General features: G+C 38.9%; 2 protein-coding genes and 2 non-coding genes across 5 annotated transcripts in view; 3 read left to right on the top strand and 1 right to left on the bottom strand.

Moving 5' to 3' along the window:
- The window catches only part of LOC103910934 (uncharacterized), a 492,719-nt gene that overhangs the window by 75,847 nt on the left and 398,013 nt on the right, over positions 1-18,859 (top strand). The gene's annotated exons all lie outside the window — the stretch shown is intronic.
- LOC148681432 (uncharacterized) lies at positions 2,436-12,058 on the top strand. 2 transcript variants are annotated; one of them, XM_088650778.1, is made up of 3 exons: positions 2,436-2,943; positions 3,173-10,552; positions 10,697-12,058. In XM_088650778.1, exon 3 carries the CDS (start codon positions 10,946-10,948, stop codon positions 11,585-11,587), a length of 642 nt encoding a protein of 213 aa, XP_088506904.1. In that variant the 5' UTR covers positions 2,436-2,943; positions 3,173-10,552; positions 10,697-10,945; the 3' UTR covers positions 11,588-12,058. The 2 variants fall into 2 exon arrangements, with proteins under 2 accessions (XP_088506904.1, XP_088506903.1); XM_088650777.1 differs by having other exon boundaries at positions 3,173-12,058.
- On the bottom strand, positions 2,772-2,853 carry trnas-cga (transfer RNA serine (anticodon CGA)). Its single transcript has one exon. It is a non-coding gene; the product is annotated as a tRNA-Ser (tRNA).
- trnas-gcu (transfer RNA serine (anticodon GCU)) lies at positions 4,745-4,826 on the top strand. Its single transcript has one exon. It is a non-coding gene; the product is annotated as a tRNA-Ser (tRNA).

Raw genomic sequence — 18,859 nt, 5'->3', positions numbered from 1 at the left:
TTTTATATTTAGTTCTGCAATGATTTGGATTTGAGAATGACAGTATACATTTTTTAAATCTTTATATTAAACTCCTACAGCTAGAATTAAAATAACTGTGGATATTTTCAGAACATATTATATTAGAGGATGTCGACAAGGGTGCCCATTAGGTCCTTCCTTATTTGCATTATTTGTTATACCATTGGCACAACTAATCAGAGATTATGCAGAAATAAGGGGAGTGAAAATTAAAGATGTAGAACATAAAATTTGTTTATATGCTGATGATGTTTCTGTTTCTTACATACCCAGAATTTAGTTCACCTAAGGTGATACATTATCTTGACAAATTTGGATTACATTCAGGATATAGATTAAATTTACTTAAAACACAAACTCTTTAATGCAACTATAACCCAGATGATAAAATACACAATGATTATGCATTTAAATGGATCATACCTTCTATCAGATATCTTGGGAGTTCAAATCTCTGCAGACCTATCAGATATCTATAAAAATAAATTACTTTCCCATTACAGAAACTATAATAAAGGATTTGAACAGATGGCCCCTTCTATCTTTAGATCTATATAATCGAATAGAAATAATAAAGATGAATATATTACCATGCCTACTTTTTCTCTTTAAAGCTTTACCAGTGGAGAAACCAAAAAGCCAATTTGATGAATGGAAAAAACTAGTGTCTCGCTTCATTTGGAACGGAAAACATCATTAGATGTTTATTGTAAGGCAGCACAGCTTAGACACATAGTTTGTTGGTGCAATGACAAATACTGTGCAAAGTGGAAAGAATTTGAACAATTACTAATCCACTTACCTCTCCAATAATTATTAGGAGATAGAAACTTCTAACATACAGAATTTCATAAACTGAATTCCCTGACAAAGAGCTCTTTAGAAATTTGGTACAAAGAAGTAAAGAATCCTAAATGTGAAAAACAATCTAAGATATTAAGAGGGGTTGAACATGATATTCAATTTAAACCAGCAAAACTAGATCTAAGATTTAAACAATGGAGTTTGTAGGCCATAACATCCTTCTGTCTCAACACTACTGATAATGAATTAGAAAGTTTTCAACAACTTTCCAGTATATATAACTTAGATAAACAAGACTTTTTCCGTTACCTTCAAGTTAGACACTACTTCAATAAAAGCATAAGAGATTCTGAAGACATAAAAACAACAGTAGTGCAGGTATTTATAGATGCTTACAAAAAGAAGGTTAATAAAAAACTAGTATCAAGAAATTATACCTGTCTGACATTAACAAAGAAACACTCAATAATGTATACAAAACATTAATGGGAAAGGGAAGCCAAATTAATACTAACAAATGAGGAATGATTGACTCTTTGGGAAACACAACTTATCACAATTAATTCCGATTAATGGAGGGGATTTATTTGGAGAAATGTTATCAGGTTTTTTATATCACCTAAAATAAAATACTTTCAAAGTAGAGATCAAAAAATGGTGAATGCTGGAGAAAATGTGAAATTGTATTGGCAGATCATTTCCACATATTTAGGGACTGTAATATTATACACAAGATTTAAATAAAGAGATAAATGCAATAATGAGATTGAATCTGGTATGTAATTTTAAAACTATGTACCTGGGAATTTACTCTGCAGAAATACCATAAAATGATGTGTATCTTCCTAACACACTAATAACAACTAGCAAAAAGAACATTACAAAAAAAAAATGCTAAAGGAAGATCTTCCATCTGTAGGCGAATGGTATGATATTGTTAAAGAGGTGTATGACATGGAAGTACTGACATTTAACTTGAGACAACAAGCCTATAAAATTTCTGCATACTGGGGTAAATGGTTGAGAAGAAGCTTCTTGCTGTAAGCGGGGAGTCCCCAACAGGTTTCCATCGCCTAAACAACTCAGCTACGACTACATGTACTGCCATGTCCTCATGGCTAGTACACGTGTTGTGCATCCAGATGAAACTTTCGGCAAGCGATTGCTCAACCGCAAAAGTTGTGGCTCCACAAAAAGGGTCTTATAAGGGTCCAAACGGGGACTTGAACCCTGTTCCCTTAGATTGAAAGTTTGATGCTCTACTGACTGAGCCATCCGGGCTCCACAGCAATGTTTTTAAGTAGACAAGGTTTAGGGTTGTGGTCGGCGCAGACCTTTACGGTACACAAAAATTTACCGTGACGTGGGGTTTTGGCTTGTGGTTGTTGTAGATGTTGCTAAAACACAACAGGTTACTGTGAGGTTGGGTTTATGGTTGTTGTAGGTGTAGACATCAGTAAAACAAAATACTTTTACTCCATGTCATGTAGGAGACAATAAATGGATCAATAGCAACTGCAGAAGGGGTTACTGTTGCTCATATCGTATCACTAGTCTTCCACACTTTAGGAAACATAAACATTCAGGACGTGCCATTAACACAGCCTGCACTAAAAGGAGGCTGGAGATTACGGATGGCAACACAGAGTCCAACGCCAATGTCACCTTGAAAAATCTGCTGTGACCCGGATTCAAACTGGAGTTGCTGCGGCCACAACGCAGAGTACTAACCACTATACGATCACGGCAAGCTATGGGACAACCACTGGACCTTCACTCTCTGTCAAATGTCTTTGAAAATGGAGGGCCTCCAGGGCAGTTAGGTACCATGGCTGCCGATTTATTTTTGTGGCTTTTGCCTACCATCACATCCCTTTTCACAAGAAACAATGGAGTTGTTAACAATCAAGGAAGGTCGCAAATTAAAATACTGCGCACTGCCAGCACGTAGTCAGCAGGACTCGAACCTGCGCGGGGAGACCCCAATGGATTTCGAGTCCATCGCCTTAACCACTCGGCCACAACTACATGTACTGCCATGTCCTCATGGCTAGCACACGTGTGGTGTGGTGCATCCAGATGAAACTTTCGGCAAGCGATTGCTCAACCGCAAAAGCTGTGGCTCCACAAAAAGGGTCTTATATGCCCAAACTGGGACTTGAACCCTGGACCCTCAGATTAAAAGTCTGATGCTCTACTGACTCAGCCATCCAGGCTCCATGGCTAAGCTTTTTAAGTAGGCAATGTTTAGGGTTGTGGCCGGTGCAGACCTTTAGGGTACACAAAAGTTTACCGTGAGGTGGGGTTTAGGCTTGTGGTTGTTGTAGATGTTGCTAAAACATGACAGGTTACTGTGAGGTTGGGTTTTTGGTTGTTGTAGGTGTAGACATCAGTACAACACAATAGTTTGGACTCCATGTCATGTAGGAGACATTAAATAGATCAATAGCAACTGCAGAAGGTCTTTCTGTTGTTTTCTATAATTTCTTTCCATTCTTTCAGTCTATTTTTTTCAAGTTAGTAAATTGATTTTCAAAAACTCTTGTCAAAGATAGAGAATAAATTGGAAATGCACAGCGATGAAGGAAGGGTGATTAACTTTAAAGAAAATCCATATGCTTTCAAAGATGGTATACCGAAAATGTTTTATTCTTGCTTATCTAAAGAAGTGTTTGTTACACCCAAAGCAGAAGAGTACTGGAAAAGATTATATCCCAATATCTAAAAGAAGGAAATATGGCAAAATTTGAGAGCTTGGTGGAAAAGTCCCGTTTTAGAGAATTTTGATTACATTTTAAGACAAAACTGTTCATTAAGCGAAATGAGATTGTGTAAAATAGGTTTGGCAAATCGTCACCTTAGAATTATAAGGTTCTATCTGCGTTCTGAATGACTTTGAGATATTAAGCTTAAAATTTTTTTGCATTCCATATATCAAACAATATGTGTTTAGCATTTCTCTTTCATACATTGATCATTTGCAATTAGAGAACTCTTAGGGTCTCTGTCATGACAAAGTTACTTTGCACTTACAAATTGGAGTAAAAAAACACGGTAAATGCAGATAAAACTTTCTCATTCTGAAAAGTCATTTTCTACTTGGAATTATGAGGTTCTATCTGCCAGATCATTCATTGAAGCTTTACTTTTCAAGAAATACAATAAAAAAATGTATAAGTTGGTGTTGTAACAATATGTTGATACTTGAGAAAGTAAAATTTTGGTTTCTATAACATTTATTTCATGTTTTAGGCTGAATATTTTTCTTGTTAAATTAAGCTTACAAAGCTGGCCTAAATATTTTTTTTTCCCAGTGCTGATGTTAGTTTTATTTAATTAATATGTTAATATTTATGACATTTTATGCTTTACATGAATTATTGAATCATATTTATTGAATTATATGCCCTATGAATTAAATAAAGTTTTTGTCCTGTAAGGCTTAATAATTAATTTAAAGACTTTAAAAGAAATAGACGATGACCAGATGAGTTTAATAAACACCGAAAAGTGTTTCACCAACTATATGTAAACAAATAAATATATTTCACATTTAATATAGACATTTTTTAATATTGATCTCTTTTTCAACAATATAAAATTTAACATTTCATTTTAATGACGGTGACGCTATGCCACAGTGGGTAGCACAATCGCCTTACAGCAAGAAAAACGCTGGTTCAAGCCTCAGCTGGGTCAGTTGGCATTTGCCATCCTTGTCGCTCATTTGTTCTGGCGTTTGAAAGAGGCCGGTGCTTCTGTGGAAGGTGTTTTACTCAAATCCCATTCTTGTCGTTCATATGCTCCGTCATTCATATGGAAAAACTGAAAGTCATCTTACCGAAAAATAGTTGCAGAAACATACATATACAAATATGTGCTACAGTCCAGCCTCCACCAGAGAAGGGGGTAAAGATGTGATGAGGTGGCCGAGTGGTTAAGGCGATGGACTGCTAATCCATTGTGCTCTGCACGCGTGGGTTCGAATCCCATCCTTGTCGCTTGTATTCTCCGGCATTTGAGAGAGCCTGGTGCTTCTTTTGAAGTTCTTTTACTTGCACCCTCTTAGCGTTTTGAAGGATGTTGTTGCAAAATTTAATGTCATCTTTACTGAAAATAGCTGCAAATACATACAGAAATGCTATAGTCCAGCCCCCATCAGGAAAGTGAGTACATGCATGACGGGGTAGCTGAATCTATTGAATCCCATTCTTGTCGTTCATATGCTCTGTCGTTCATACGGCAAAACTGAAAGTCATCTTACCGAAAATAGTTGCAGAAACATACATATACAATTATGTGCCACAGTCCAGTGTTCATCATACAAGAAAGGAAAGTATGTGACAAGGTGGCCGAGTGGTTAAGGTGATGGACTGCTAATCCATTGTGCTCTGCATGTGTGGGTTTGAATCCCATCCTCATCGCTTTTGCGCTCTGGCATTTGACAGAGCCTGGTGCTTCCTTGGAAGTTTTTTTACTTGCACCCTCTTAGCGTTTTGAAGGATGTTGTTGCAAAATTTAATTTCACCTTTACTGAAAATAGCTGCAAATACATACAGAAATGCCATAGTCCAGGACCTCCGGTTGGGTGAGCGGTAAGATGACAGCATAGAATGTACTCTCCCGGTCAATGTGTTTAAAAAGCCCTTATACTTTTACCAATTCAAGTGAGCTTTGCACTAGACGACTTCAAAATGAATGGGGCAAAACCTAAAAAGGGGAATTCAAAGCCAAAATTAAGCGAGGAGGAAAAGGAGACGAGGAATGATAACGACAAGTTAGGCCTACCTGAGAAAGAACATGGCGCCGAAAGTGAGAGCACTCAGCAGAGATATCTCCGAACTGAAGAAGGATTTAAGAAAAGAATTCAGCCAATTCAAAGAAGAGTTCAAAAAGGATATGAAAACAGAAGTGGACAAGCTGAAAAGCGACATAAACCAGAAGCTAGAAGGCATCACAGAAGATATTCAGTCACATGGCACAAGACGCAATGAAGCAGAGGAGCGAATAACTGAACTTGAGTCGGCAAACCTTGAACTAAAGAACCCCTTACTGCACACCTTGAAAGAGCAAAAAATGATGCAGAATAAAGTCACAGATCTCGAGGGCCGATCACGACGAAATAATATCCGAATATACGGTATTAAAGAAGGAGCAGAAGGGACATCCATAATAATTTCATCACGTCTTTGCTAAAAACTGAGCTCTCATTTACTCTGATTTAGACCTGCAGGTACAGAGAGCGCACAGATCTCTCAGTCCTAGACCTCAAAATAATAATACTTCAAAATTGATTATAGTCAATTTCCTGCAGTACAGCACTAAAGATAAGATCTTGCGAGCTGCCTGGGCAAAAGAACCGCAACACGATGGCAAGCAAATTTTCTTTGCGCACGATTTCCCATTGGATTAATGCAAAACTGAAGGAATATAAAGAAGTGAAAAAAGTCCTCAACGAGAACAAAATACGATTACAGACGGCATACCCAGCGAAGATGCGAATACACTCGGAGACAGGACCACAACTGTACGAAAGTGCAGCTGAAGCTACGAAAGAGAGGATAAACGGTGGATCTGACGATGACGCAGCAGGTATCCGAAGACCCCCGGTGTCGATGGGAAGAAAGACTGACACGCTGTACACAGTGGCAAAGAGCTGGACGGATCGCTCCTGATCATGTTCATGAAAGGTTGAAGAGTTTTCAGAGACAACCACTGAATGAAGATTAACTGTTGAGAAACACTGCTGACTGTTAATGTTAAAGAGGTCTGCGGAGGCACTGTTACGGTACACAACTTACAAATAACGCTATTTCAAACTAATTTATGAGTGTGAACTGACTTCGGCTGAAATACTTGAACTCTAACCATTCTACAGTTTGTTTGAATATGTGTTCTTCTCGATAGAGTCATTTAAAAGGTAAAAACTACATCGTTCTGGACTAAATATGTTTCATTTTGTATTTGAACAATCCTCATGATTCCTAGTTGGTTGGAATCCTCGAGGGGCTATATAAATCATTTTGTTTAAAATAATATTTACTTAAGTTAATAATCTGAGTTAAAAAGAAAAAAGACCAGGGACAAGTGATTAGATTGGTATGTTAGAAATGAGGGACCCCTGCGAGAGGCAGGAATAAATCCCTCTCCCCAGGACTGGAGCTGGGTTTTGCTGGGTTAAACGTGGCCCACAACTTTGGAAGCCAATTTTCCTGGTTCTTTGTTTATTTTTATTATCATTTTTGTTAGTTCTAAAGGTTGCCAACTTAACTTTCCGAAATTACCATGCAGAGATATGTTAAAATTGCATCTTTAAATGTAAATGGGTTAAATAATCCAATTAAGAGGAGTAAGGTTATAGCCAAAATAAAATGTGAAAAAATCAAATCATATTCTTGCAAGAATCTTTTCCCATCTGAACATGATAAACTTAAAAAAAATTGGACATACACAAACTTTTTATAGTTCTTTTAGGAAAAATAATAAAAGGGTAGTTTCAATATCAATACATAATTCTCTTAATTTCGAATTGCTAAAAGCGATATCAGATGAAGAAGGCAGATATATTTTGCTTCAGGGAAAACTAAATGAACAATTAATCACTTTAGTAAATGTATATGCACCCCCTGGCAGTAAAACGCTGTTCAATACAATTATCAACCTTTTAGCTATGGAGACTAAGGGAATAACAATATGTGGAGGTGATTTCAATATAGTTCTTAACCAACAAAAGGACACTTCCAATAATAAAAGAATTAAAACGGCTCAATTAAGAAGTTTTAAGAATTCATTAAAAGATCTTGGTGTATTAGATGTTTACAGAGATCTTTACCCCTCAAAACGAGAATACTCCTATTATTCTTTACCCCATGCAGTATACAGTAGGATTTATTATTTTTTTATGTTTAGCAGGGACATACACAGGGTAAAAGAATGTGAAATGAAAGCGGCCGATGTATCAGATCATGCAACATTATATCTCACTTTAAATTTGAATGACAGAAAAGCTGATAAAATATGGAGGCTAAATACAAGTATACTAGGGAAAACAGAAGTAGTGGCCCAAATTAAATCAGAAATTGAATTATACGTAGAGAATAATGATAATGGGGAAGTAAGTCCTATAATCTTATGGGATGCAGCTAAAGTTGTATTACGAGGCAAGATCATTTCTATTACAGCAACCCTTAAGTAGATAAAATAACTTCGATTTAGGAATCTTGAAGATGAATTAAAGCAATTAACAGAACAACATGCAACTAGTAAAGATACCCAGATTTTGAAACAGATCAAAAATATAAAAAATAAAATAGATGAGATGTATAGATTCCTAAGGCAGGCCTTTTATGAAACGGGACCAAAAGCAACAAAAAGGCTAGCATGGAAACTTAAACAACAACAAAAGGTTTCAATTCATAAGATAAAGGACCCCAACTCAGGAAAAAATATTGTATAGTCTGGATAAAATTAAAGAGGGATTTGAAACCAATTACAAATCTTTATACTCACAACAGACACAGGTAAATAATACATCAATTAAAGCTTTTTTGGATTCACTTGATCTTCCCTGTATTGGACGAGAACAAAATAGTCTCCTAACAAAAGATATTACAGAGGAGGAATTAGATAAAGCTATAAATAATCTTAAAAATAATAAAACACCCGGCAATGATGAAAAAGAGATCTCACCTCTTCTTATATGATCATTTAATTGGACACTTAAAGAGGCAGAAATTCCCCCTTCTTGGAGGGAAGCAATTATCTCAGTCATACCTAAAGAGGGGAAGAATAAAACTATTTATAGTTCATGTAGACCTGTGTCTGTTTTAAATGTAGACTATAAATTATTTGCCTCTATTTTAGCCAAGAGACTTAAAACATTTTTACCTGATTTGATAGACATAGATCAAACAGGGTTTATTAGAGGACGGCAGACTCAAGATAATATAAGAAGGATACTTCATGCAATACGACAAATTAAAATAGATTACATTAAAGCAATTTTAGTAGCCTAGATGCAGAGAAAGATTTTGACTGTGTAAATTGGGAATATTTATTTAATGTTTAATATAGATTTGGATTTACAGAAAATACAGTTAGAAGCTTTCAATGTTTATACTCAAACCCAGAGGCTATGATAAAAATTAACGGTTGTCTATCAAAAAAAGATAAAACTAGAAAAAGGAACTAGGCAGGGTTGTCCCCTCTCTCCCCTGATGTTTGCCACGTACATTGAACCTCTAGCCCAGGCAGTTAGAGAAGAAAAATCAATTGGGGGGATTAACATTAATAAGGTAGACCATAAAATTGCTCTATATGCGGATGATGTGCTACTATATCTCTCCAATCCAGAGGAATCACTTCCTAGTCTGCTTCTTGTTCTTGTAGGGTTTAAACAACTCTCTGGGTACAAATTAAATATTCAAAAAAACTCAAATTTTATAATTTGTCTACAACCCAAACAATAAACTTCAACATAAATTAAATATGAATTGGAAACTAAACTCCCTTAAATACTTAGCAGTATGGTTAACAAGATGCAGCTGACCTGTATAGTTGTCACCGACTCGGTCCCAGTCATTCCCCTCGCTGGCCAGCAGAGGTCACCGTCACCGGACTTCAAACCATGACGTCATGCACAAACACTGATTGCCACACACACCTGCAGCACATCACACTGATGATCCACGCTCACTCATATAAGCAGCTCACACACGCAGTCCTGTGCGAAAATTGATGGGAGGTGGATTTATTAAAAAGCAAACTGGGAAGAATTTATGTCAGTTAGTGAAGAAGGGTTAAAAACACTGGATAAAATGAAGATATCTGACAATGATGAAATAAACAAAAGAATAATAGCAGTAACTATGGAGGCAGCAGAACAATATATTCCAAAGAGTAAAGGGGAAGGGAGAGGAAGATAGTACCTTGGTGGAATGTGAAATCCAGAGAAGTCATAAAACGAAAAAGGCATTTTAAAAAATGACAAATTCAAATAACTTTCAAAGTTAAATAGAATATAAAGCTGTTCAAGCAGAAGTTAGGAGAGTATTAAGGAAAACAAAAAAAAGAATACTGGAGGGAATTTTGTAACAAAATGGGAAGAAGTACAAAATTAGAGGAAATATGGAATATGATTTAAAAAATGAGAGGAATTAGAAAAGATGTGTAAATTCCTGTGCTCAAAAAGGAAATGTGATGGTGGTGAATGACAGAGAAAAGGCTATGATGCTAAAAGAAGCTTTCACCAAAGTAAACTCCTCTAGAAATTTGTGTGAGGATAGAGTAAGGATCAGGGAGGAGGTGTTATCAAGTAATCCTATGATAAAGCAACGGAAAGAAGAAATGGGCAGTGTTTTGGATGTTCCGTTGGAAATGGCAGGACTATAAAGAGTTACAAACAGAGTAAAAGAATCTTCCCCTGGTTTAGATAAAGTAATTTACACTATAATTAAACATTTAAGTGACAAGGCTTTGCGTTATGTTAGATATTTACAACAAGGTATGGAGAGAAGCAATTTTGCCAAAGAGTTGGAAAGAAACTTTTTTTAATAATTCCAATTAAGAAACCAGGAAAAAAATATAGTAATCCAAACAGCTACAGACCAATAGCACTTACATCTCATCTAGGTAAAATAATGGAAAAAATCATAACTGACAGATTAATGTATCATGTGGAAAAGGGTAAGAAATTATCACCAAATCAGAGTAGATTGGGGGGGGGGGGGTGACTATGGATCCAGTGGTATGTTTGGAGACAGATATAAGAAAAGCATTAATGAATAAAGAATCAGTGGGAGCAGTATTTTTTGATATTGAAAAGGCCTATGATATGGTATGGTGTGATGGAAAATATGGGAGTAGAAGGGAGATTGTTTAATTGGCTTAAAACATTTTTGCAAGAGATCAATTAAGGTAAAAGTAGGAGAATTTATAACACCAAAACAATTGACAGAGAGTGGTACCCCTGAAGGGAGTTCCATAAGCCCGTTGCTTTTCATTATAATGATTAATGATGTATTTGAGAAAGTAGATGGGGGGGATAAGTAGGTCTTCGTTTGCGGATGATGGAGCTTTGTGAAGTTTATTCATAAACAAATTTCGAGAGGAGCACGTGATTATGATTGAACACGGCTGGTTCTGCATTAGCATGCTTGATCCACCAATCAGGCCATTCCTAACCACTATAAAGAGCCAGGGATTTCTCACTACAGTCATCTTTGATTTGAAGAACACACTGCTCTGCATCAGCTGCTACTGCTACTGCTACTGCTACTGCTACTGCTACTGCTACTGCTACTGCTACTGCTGCTACATCAACTTCTCCAGCTACAACAACAACTTCTCGAGCTACAACATCAACTTCTCCAGCTACAACATCAACTTCTCCAGCTACAACATCAACTTCTCCAGCTACAACATCAACTTCTCCAGCTACAACAACAACTTCTCCAGCTACAACAACAACTTCTCCAGCTACAACAACAACTTCTCCAGCTACAACAACAACTTCTCCAGCTACAACAACAACTTCTCCAGCTACAACAACAACTTCTCCAGCTACAACAACAACTTCTCCAGCTACAACAACTTCTCCAGCTACAACAACAACTTCTCCAGCTACAACAACAACTTCTCCAGCTACAACAACAACTTCTCCAGCTACAACAACAACAACAACTTCTCAACCTTCTACTTCAAATTGCCTCACACAATGCAATCTCTGTGTCTTCAACCCAATTCTCCAACAAGATCACAGTAAAAACACTCGATCACCATCCATGAACTTTGCCTAAACTCTTGATGCCTGCGATCCAAGCTGAACTCTCTTCTAGGGGTGCACCAGCGGTAACATACATGACACTTTTTAAGGGGAAGCCTCACAAACTACAATTAAGATTAAACATCCATCTTTAAAGGATGATTCTAGCGTGAATAGAATGACTCACCTCTCATTCAAGGTTCTAGACAATCCAATCCTTAAAACATCAGTCCACAACTTATGCATACATTGATAAACATCCATGTTAATCCTCCAAACTAGTCGCTGTGGTGCATTCAATAGAGTAGCGTCTCCAATCATAACACTAGTTCTCTGGCAAACAAAATGGCTGCCAGCCTTTTTCTGCAACTTTGATTGACACTCCTTTGAGCTAATAGCTGAAAGGAGAAGCGTCACCATCCAATGAACTAAAAAAAAAAAAAAAAAAAAAAAAAAAAAAAAAAATTTAGATGGTCCCACCCTCTCTCGTGACAAGCTCATGAATGATTATCATCACATTTACACAATTACTACTAAATGGTGACATTAATTTTAAGTTCAGGGTTTGATGTTGGCAGATGATTAATAAATAAATACATAATGAATGAATAAATAAATAATAAAGAAAATAAATAATTTTAAAATGTATAAAAAAAAAAAAAAAAAAAAAAAAAACTGCCACATCTGATAGCAGTTTAACTTCTAAAAAGTTTACTCTGCTACTGAAAAACAGTCAACGCATTAGGCATAGAAGTCCAATCATAATATGCCCCAGTGACTCATGTCCATACACTTATAAGCCATAAGCTTATAATGGCAAGTTGGTTAGACGTGAAAACGGCAAAGAAACAAACTTCCCGCTTTGACTTCCACGAATGAGAGGAGGACATTTCTGACATGTCTGATGTTTCATCAATTGACTCTGCGTTAGATACAAACCAAGGGGTTTAAACTCCACTGTAATTCCACCTACCCTGTCTTCAAGAGGTACATCAGGACCACTAGACGAGCAGATTTCCCATTTAATCTGCCATCCTTAGAGGAACAAATGCCTACCTCTACTATCTTTGCACGTTGCGACAATGAGGCTTCGTACCATGCATTAACAAAGGCACTTCCACACTTAGTTGCCCATGCTCTTATTAAGACGCCCCGCATGGTTATCAGCTAAAATAATTTGTGTTGCCACATATGTACAATGTTGTAATGTCAATTCTGATTCTCTCTTGTTTTTCTCATTTCAGAGATCATGTCAGCTGGTTGCAGAAGCTGACCCTCATCCAACCTATTACACTCCACATCCATTTCTAAATACATTTACACTCTTTGCAAATGACACTTTTCCACTCACATAGCCCACACCCTCGATGCCATATTCACACTAGCCTTTTTAATTTAAGTCTTCTGAACTAAGTATGACATTTCAATCCAACAATACACCTAACCATATCTGATCTATCTTCGCAGGATGAAGGGATGCAGGATGATATCCGTTCCCCCACACACCCGTTCTAAACAGGCCCGGATTGGCTAATCGGGAGGACCGGGAGAATTCCCGGTGGGCTGGTTCTTTTTTTGGCCGCGAGGGCCGGTGCCCCTAGCTCCAGAATCTGTTGCTCTCAGCAGTGACACCTTTTTAATTTATTTACTTGACCACAGCCTTTTTATTCATTATTTTACCGCAACTTTTCTCTTTTGTCGTGGTCGAGTGGTTAGCACGTTAGGTTAAGACGCCGCGGACCCGGGTTAGATCCTTGCAAGAGTAATTTAGTGTTTTCATTTTTATTAATAAGACATCTAATACTGTTAGGGTTGTAGAACATTTGAAGTTCTAAAGCAGCAGTTTTCTTAAAAAAAAAAAAAAAAAAAAAAATGATAGTGCCATTAGAAACTGATTTGGAAATATTTATTTACTTATTTTAATATAGTCAGTCGTGAACTGAGGTGGGCTTGTCTGAGGCTTGAAACTCCTGAGCTGAAAAGGTGTCCCACTCCGGCCCTGGTTCTAAACCTCTTAGCATTTTTTACACCACAGAAGAGCAATACCACCTCGGGGAAGCCCAGCCGATCCTCTCCAGCCAACTTCCACCATCATGCATTATTGGGTATGAAGTATGACTCTGTCATTTCCTTCCTATTTCCCTTCCTATTTAACATAGGAGCTCCTTCACTACCCTTCCCTGTTTTTCTAGCTTTAACTTTTTCTCTCCAAATTTAAACTATCCAATACTTCTATTCACTTTCATTCACCACAGCTCGGACCAATTCAGGGGTTGTCTTGAGTTTCAGTTGCTGCAACAGGAACGTTCTAAATGAGCTTGCATACACTTACAAATTTTCTAAATACCACTATCGTTGCACTTCCCGCACTAATACAGCAGTAAATGCTTCTGCGGGAGCACAAGTTGCCTCCATACTGGCCCACTACACCACTGCAGCCGCAGAAATGCTCCGCAGAGTTGCACACCCAAAGCACCACTGCTACCGCAGTGACCCTCTAGCATATGCCTTATTCACCTTCATCTTTACATATCACTAAAGGCAGTATTTAACGTCCCTGCGGGAGCACTCAAAACTTACTAATATCGACTGTTTAGGTGCTCCACTTAACTATACACCCCATTAACATCACTGCAACTGCAGTGACGCTCTAGCTGAGCCCCTTTTTCACTTTCATCTCTAAATATCACTGCTAATAGTACTTAGTATTTCCGTGTGAGGCTCTAATACTGAGTACCACTGCACCTCTGCTACTGCAGAGACGCTTTGCCGAGCCTTATTCTCCCTCTGCACCACTGCTGCAACAGTTAAGCTTTGCCTGAGCTGCAACTGCAGAGACGGCTGTTTAGCCTTAATTCTCTGCACCACTGATTTTATGGCACTTCTGTAACTGCAGAGAAGCTTTGCTGAGATTTATTTTTTCCCCTGCACCAATGCTGCAGCAGTGACGCCCTGCCTGAACAGTCTTCCAACAACAGATATAAACTCTGTCATTGGTCCTCTAACACCTTTAAATCCTCAATTTGCCAATATTTCCTCAGCGAAGCCCAGCTGATTCTCGGTTGCAGACTTCAACCTAGTTTCTAAGCAGCACGACTCTGTCTGTTCTTCCTACTTTCTGTCTTAGTTGCATAGGACTTATTTTTACTAAACTTTCCTTTTTATTTTATTAAACTTCCCTTCTCTTCCTCTTCATAATTTTTCAATTTCACTTGCACTCATTCTCCGCAGCTCGGACTCCCACAGGGGTAGCCCCAAGCTCCCACTGCCACAGCAGTGAAGCTCTTTAAGAGCTCACATGTACACTTTTCAAAAAATTTAACCATTATCACACTCCGCCGCAATAATACAGCCGTAAAGGCGTAGCGGGAACTCGTATTGCTTCCATACTGACTACAATTACACCTCTACAGCAGTTCCACTTAATTACATTGCATTGTAGCATCAATTTATTCTCCATCACCACACTCCCCGCAACTATACAGCCATAAAGGCTTAGCGGGAACTCGTATTGCTTACATACTAACCACTATCACACCTTTACAGCAGCTCAAATTAATTACATTGCATTGTAGTATCAATTTATTTTCCATCACCACACTCCCCGCTATAATACAGCTGTAAAGGCTTAGCGGGAACATGTATTGCTTTCACACATATAATGCACCAGACTCTGAATACCTATGCACCCCTGCAGCCACAGAGTCGCTCTACTGAGCCTGATTCCTATCTGCTACACAGCTGTTAATCAGCTCTCCAAAGTGCACTTCCTTTTAGATACTGACTTCCACCGCACCTCTGCAGCCGCAGAGACGCTCAGCCGAGCATCACTCCCTTCTACATCACTGCCGCAGCAGTGACGCTTAGCGAGCGCATATACACTTCCACTTAGCAATCCACTACTGATACACTCTCCAGCACTGCCAAAGCAGTTAAACGTCTCTGCGGAGGCGTATTTACCTTCCAGATACTGACTTCCATTGCACCTCTGCAGCAGCAGAGACGCTCAGCCGAGCATCATTTACATCCCCTGCACCACTGCTGCAGCAGTGACGCTCTGCTGGAGCTCATGCACACTTCCATTACACTTATACCACTTCTGTCACTCCCAGCACTGCTAAAGCAGTTAAAACGCTGCTGCAGAAGCGTATTCTTCCCCTTAGTTCTGACTACCACCGCACCTCTGCAGTCGCAGAGACGCTCAGCCGAGCATCATTCCCCTCCACATCACTGCCGCAGCAGTGACGCTCAGCGAGCGCATATACACTTTCATTTAGCAACCCAATACTGATACACTCTCCAGCACTGCTAAAGCAGTTAAACGTCCCTGCGGAGGCGTATTTCCCTTCCAGATACTGACTTCCATTGCACCTCTGCAGCAGCAGAGACGCTCAGCCGAGCATCATTTACCTCCCCTGCACCACTGCTGCAGCAGTGACGCTCTGCTGGAGCTCATGCACACTTCCATTACACTTATACCACTTCTGTCACTCCCAGCACTGCTAAAGCAGTTAAAACGCTGCTGCAGAAGCGTATTCTTCCCCTTAGTACTGACTACCACCGCACCTCTGCAGTCGCAGAGACGCTCCGCCGAGCTTCATCCCCCCTGCACCACCGGAGCTCACGCACACTACCATTTATCCATACCACTACTGACACACCCCCCATTGGACTGCCAAAGCGGTTAATCAGTTAACCGCTTCTCATCTGCAGCTACAGCTCCGCAGAACCTTACAGCTTCATTTTCCATCACTACTATACTAAACCTTTACGAAACTCACCACATATGTTTTAAACCTTTACACTTACCCCACTCACTCTCCCGCTGGTCCTTACAATTAACCGGCCCCGGGAGCACACATAGTCATACATAAGCACTTTCAGTTAAATTTTACACCCACACCAGTCTCTGTTGCTCCTCCAAGCTATTTCTGTATCACTTTTCAGCAGCCGGATATGGCATTAATCTCATGTGCCTTTTGGGGGGTTCTTCAAATACGCGGCTGCTGTCCCGAGCGGAGCATTTTGGGGAGTTGTCGAGATCTACCTGAGCTCGAGGCTCCCCTCTCTACCTCCAAACGGTAGGGAGCCCAGGGCTCAAGAACCTTCGGGCTCAGGGCTCTCTCCCGGGACAGCATGCCAAACTTGCTTATAATCAATCATCAGCTAAGTGTGAACTCTTGAAGTGAAGTTTATTCATAAACAAATTTCGAGAGGAGCACGTGATTATGATTGAACACGGCTGGTTCTGCATTAGCATGCTTGATCCACCAATCAGGCCATTCCTAACCACTATAAAGAGCCAGGGATTTCTCACTACAGTCATCTTTGATTTGAAGAATCCCCCCTTCCACCCCTACCTTTTCACCTTTCCCTCCAAAGGGCAGCACGGTGGCTCAGTGACTAGCACTGTCGCCTCACAGCAAGAACGTCACCGGTTCTAGTTCCTTAACAGGCCGGTGGTCGTTTCTGTGTGTAGTTTGCATGTTCTTCCCGTGCTTGCGTGGGTTTTCCCCGGGTTCTCCGGTTTCCTCCCACATTCCAAAAACATGTACAACAAGTTAATCGTTAAATCTAAATTTCAATACAGGTAATCTAATAATGCAGCATATCTTTTAATAGCCTTCAATCTTAATCTTTAGCTATTATAAAAAGGGGGAGTTGTCGAGATCTACCTGAGCTCGAGGCTCCCCTCTCTACCTCCAAACGGTAGGGAGCCCAGGGCTCAAGAACCTTCGGGCTCAGGGCTCTCTCCCGGGACAGCATGCCAAACTTGCTTATAATCAATCATCAGCTAAGTGTGAACTCTTGAAGTGGTTTAGGGGAAGAGATATAGATTATATTATGAGGAAAATGCAAAAGGCATTAAATTAGGTTGAAGAGTGGTCATTTAAATGGGGTTTCAAGTTTTCAATGAAAAAACACAAGCGGTCTTGTTTACAAAAAAAGTAAAGGAACAAATTTGAAGTTAAAATAATATAATTAACAGCTAGAACGGGTATCAAAAATAAGATTTTTAGGTATGTGGCTTGATTATAGACTTGCATGGAATGAACATTAAAGGATGGAAGATAAATGCAAAAAGGTTCTGAACATAATGAGATGTGCAGCTGGGCAGGTCTGGGGGGCAGACAGATTGGCTTTAAAAACTAAATATGATCAGTATTGGATTAGATCAGTGTTGGATTACGGCTGTGCAGTGTACAGTTCAGCAGCAAAGACTCATCTAGAGAAGTTAGAAAGAATACAGGCTCAGTCATTAAGGATTTGTTGTGGGGCGATCCGATCATCTCCTGTGTCAGCACTTCAAGTTGAAGTAGGAGAAATGCCTCTTAGTTTCAGGAGGAAACAGTTAACGCCAGTTTATTGGGTTAATCTAATGGGGCAGGAGGAGTCTCACCCTACAACTAAGGTTTTACAGAAATGCTGGGAGTATGGAAAAAGTGAATGTAACAGTTTTGGGTGGATAGTGGAACATTTAGTAGAGGAAGTGAACATTAAAGAGTTAAGTATATCTCCCAGACTACCTGCTGTACCTCTGGGTTCTGCCTCAACCAGTAGTGAGTTTAAAAATGTTAGAAAATAGACAAAAAGAGGGAATGGGAGAATTTGAGAAAATATATGTAAGGGAAATTTTAATGGAACAATACGCAGATATGGTACATGTTTATTCAAATGCATCAAAAAATCCAGATAATGACCTGCTAGGAATGGTATATGTAACTCCAAAGTTCAATATAGTAAAAAAATAAGGATTTCAAACAAATTAGCAGTATATAGAGGGAAATGTTGGCAATAAGTTTAGCTTTACAATGGGTGAAAGATGCTTAAATAAATAGTTTTTTTTAGTTTGCACAGATTGCAGTTCTGCTCTTTTTAAGTATTGAAGCACCTAGGGCCCTATCATACACCCGGCGCAATGTGGCGGAAGGTGCGGCGCAATAGTCTTTTGCTAGTTTCAGCTTAGTGCAACTCTTGCGCCACGCTATTTAAATAGCAAATGCATTTGCGTTCAGATGTGCACCTATAGGCGTTCTAAAATAGATTTTTCATTAGACCAAAACAAACCCGGTCTAAACTCCGGCGCAGAGTTGTGCCTCGCTTACACACTGCTTAATACGCACAAGAGAGCAATAGGCAAATATCTTTACATATGAAAAACTTTTAATATTAAGAACATATATAGGATAAAATAAGGATATAGGAAATAAATATAAAGGATTAAAATATTACAAAACATTTTATTTTCTAGCCTACATAAATATGAAAAAT

The sequence above is a fragment of the Danio rerio genome, chromosome 4, assembly GCF_052040795.2.
Source record: "Danio rerio strain M-AB ecotype USA chromosome 4, GRCz13ab, whole genome shotgun sequence".
NCBI classification, from domain to species: domain Eukaryota; kingdom Metazoa; phylum Chordata; class Actinopteri; order Cypriniformes; family Danionidae; genus Danio; species Danio rerio.
This window is presented reverse-complemented; position numbering and strand designations above follow the sequence as displayed.

Coding starts and splice junctions, on each gene's coding strand:
- LOC148681432 (XM_088650778.1), top strand. CDS start 10,946: ATGATTGAACACGGCTGGTTCTGCATTAGCATGCTTGATCCACCAATC.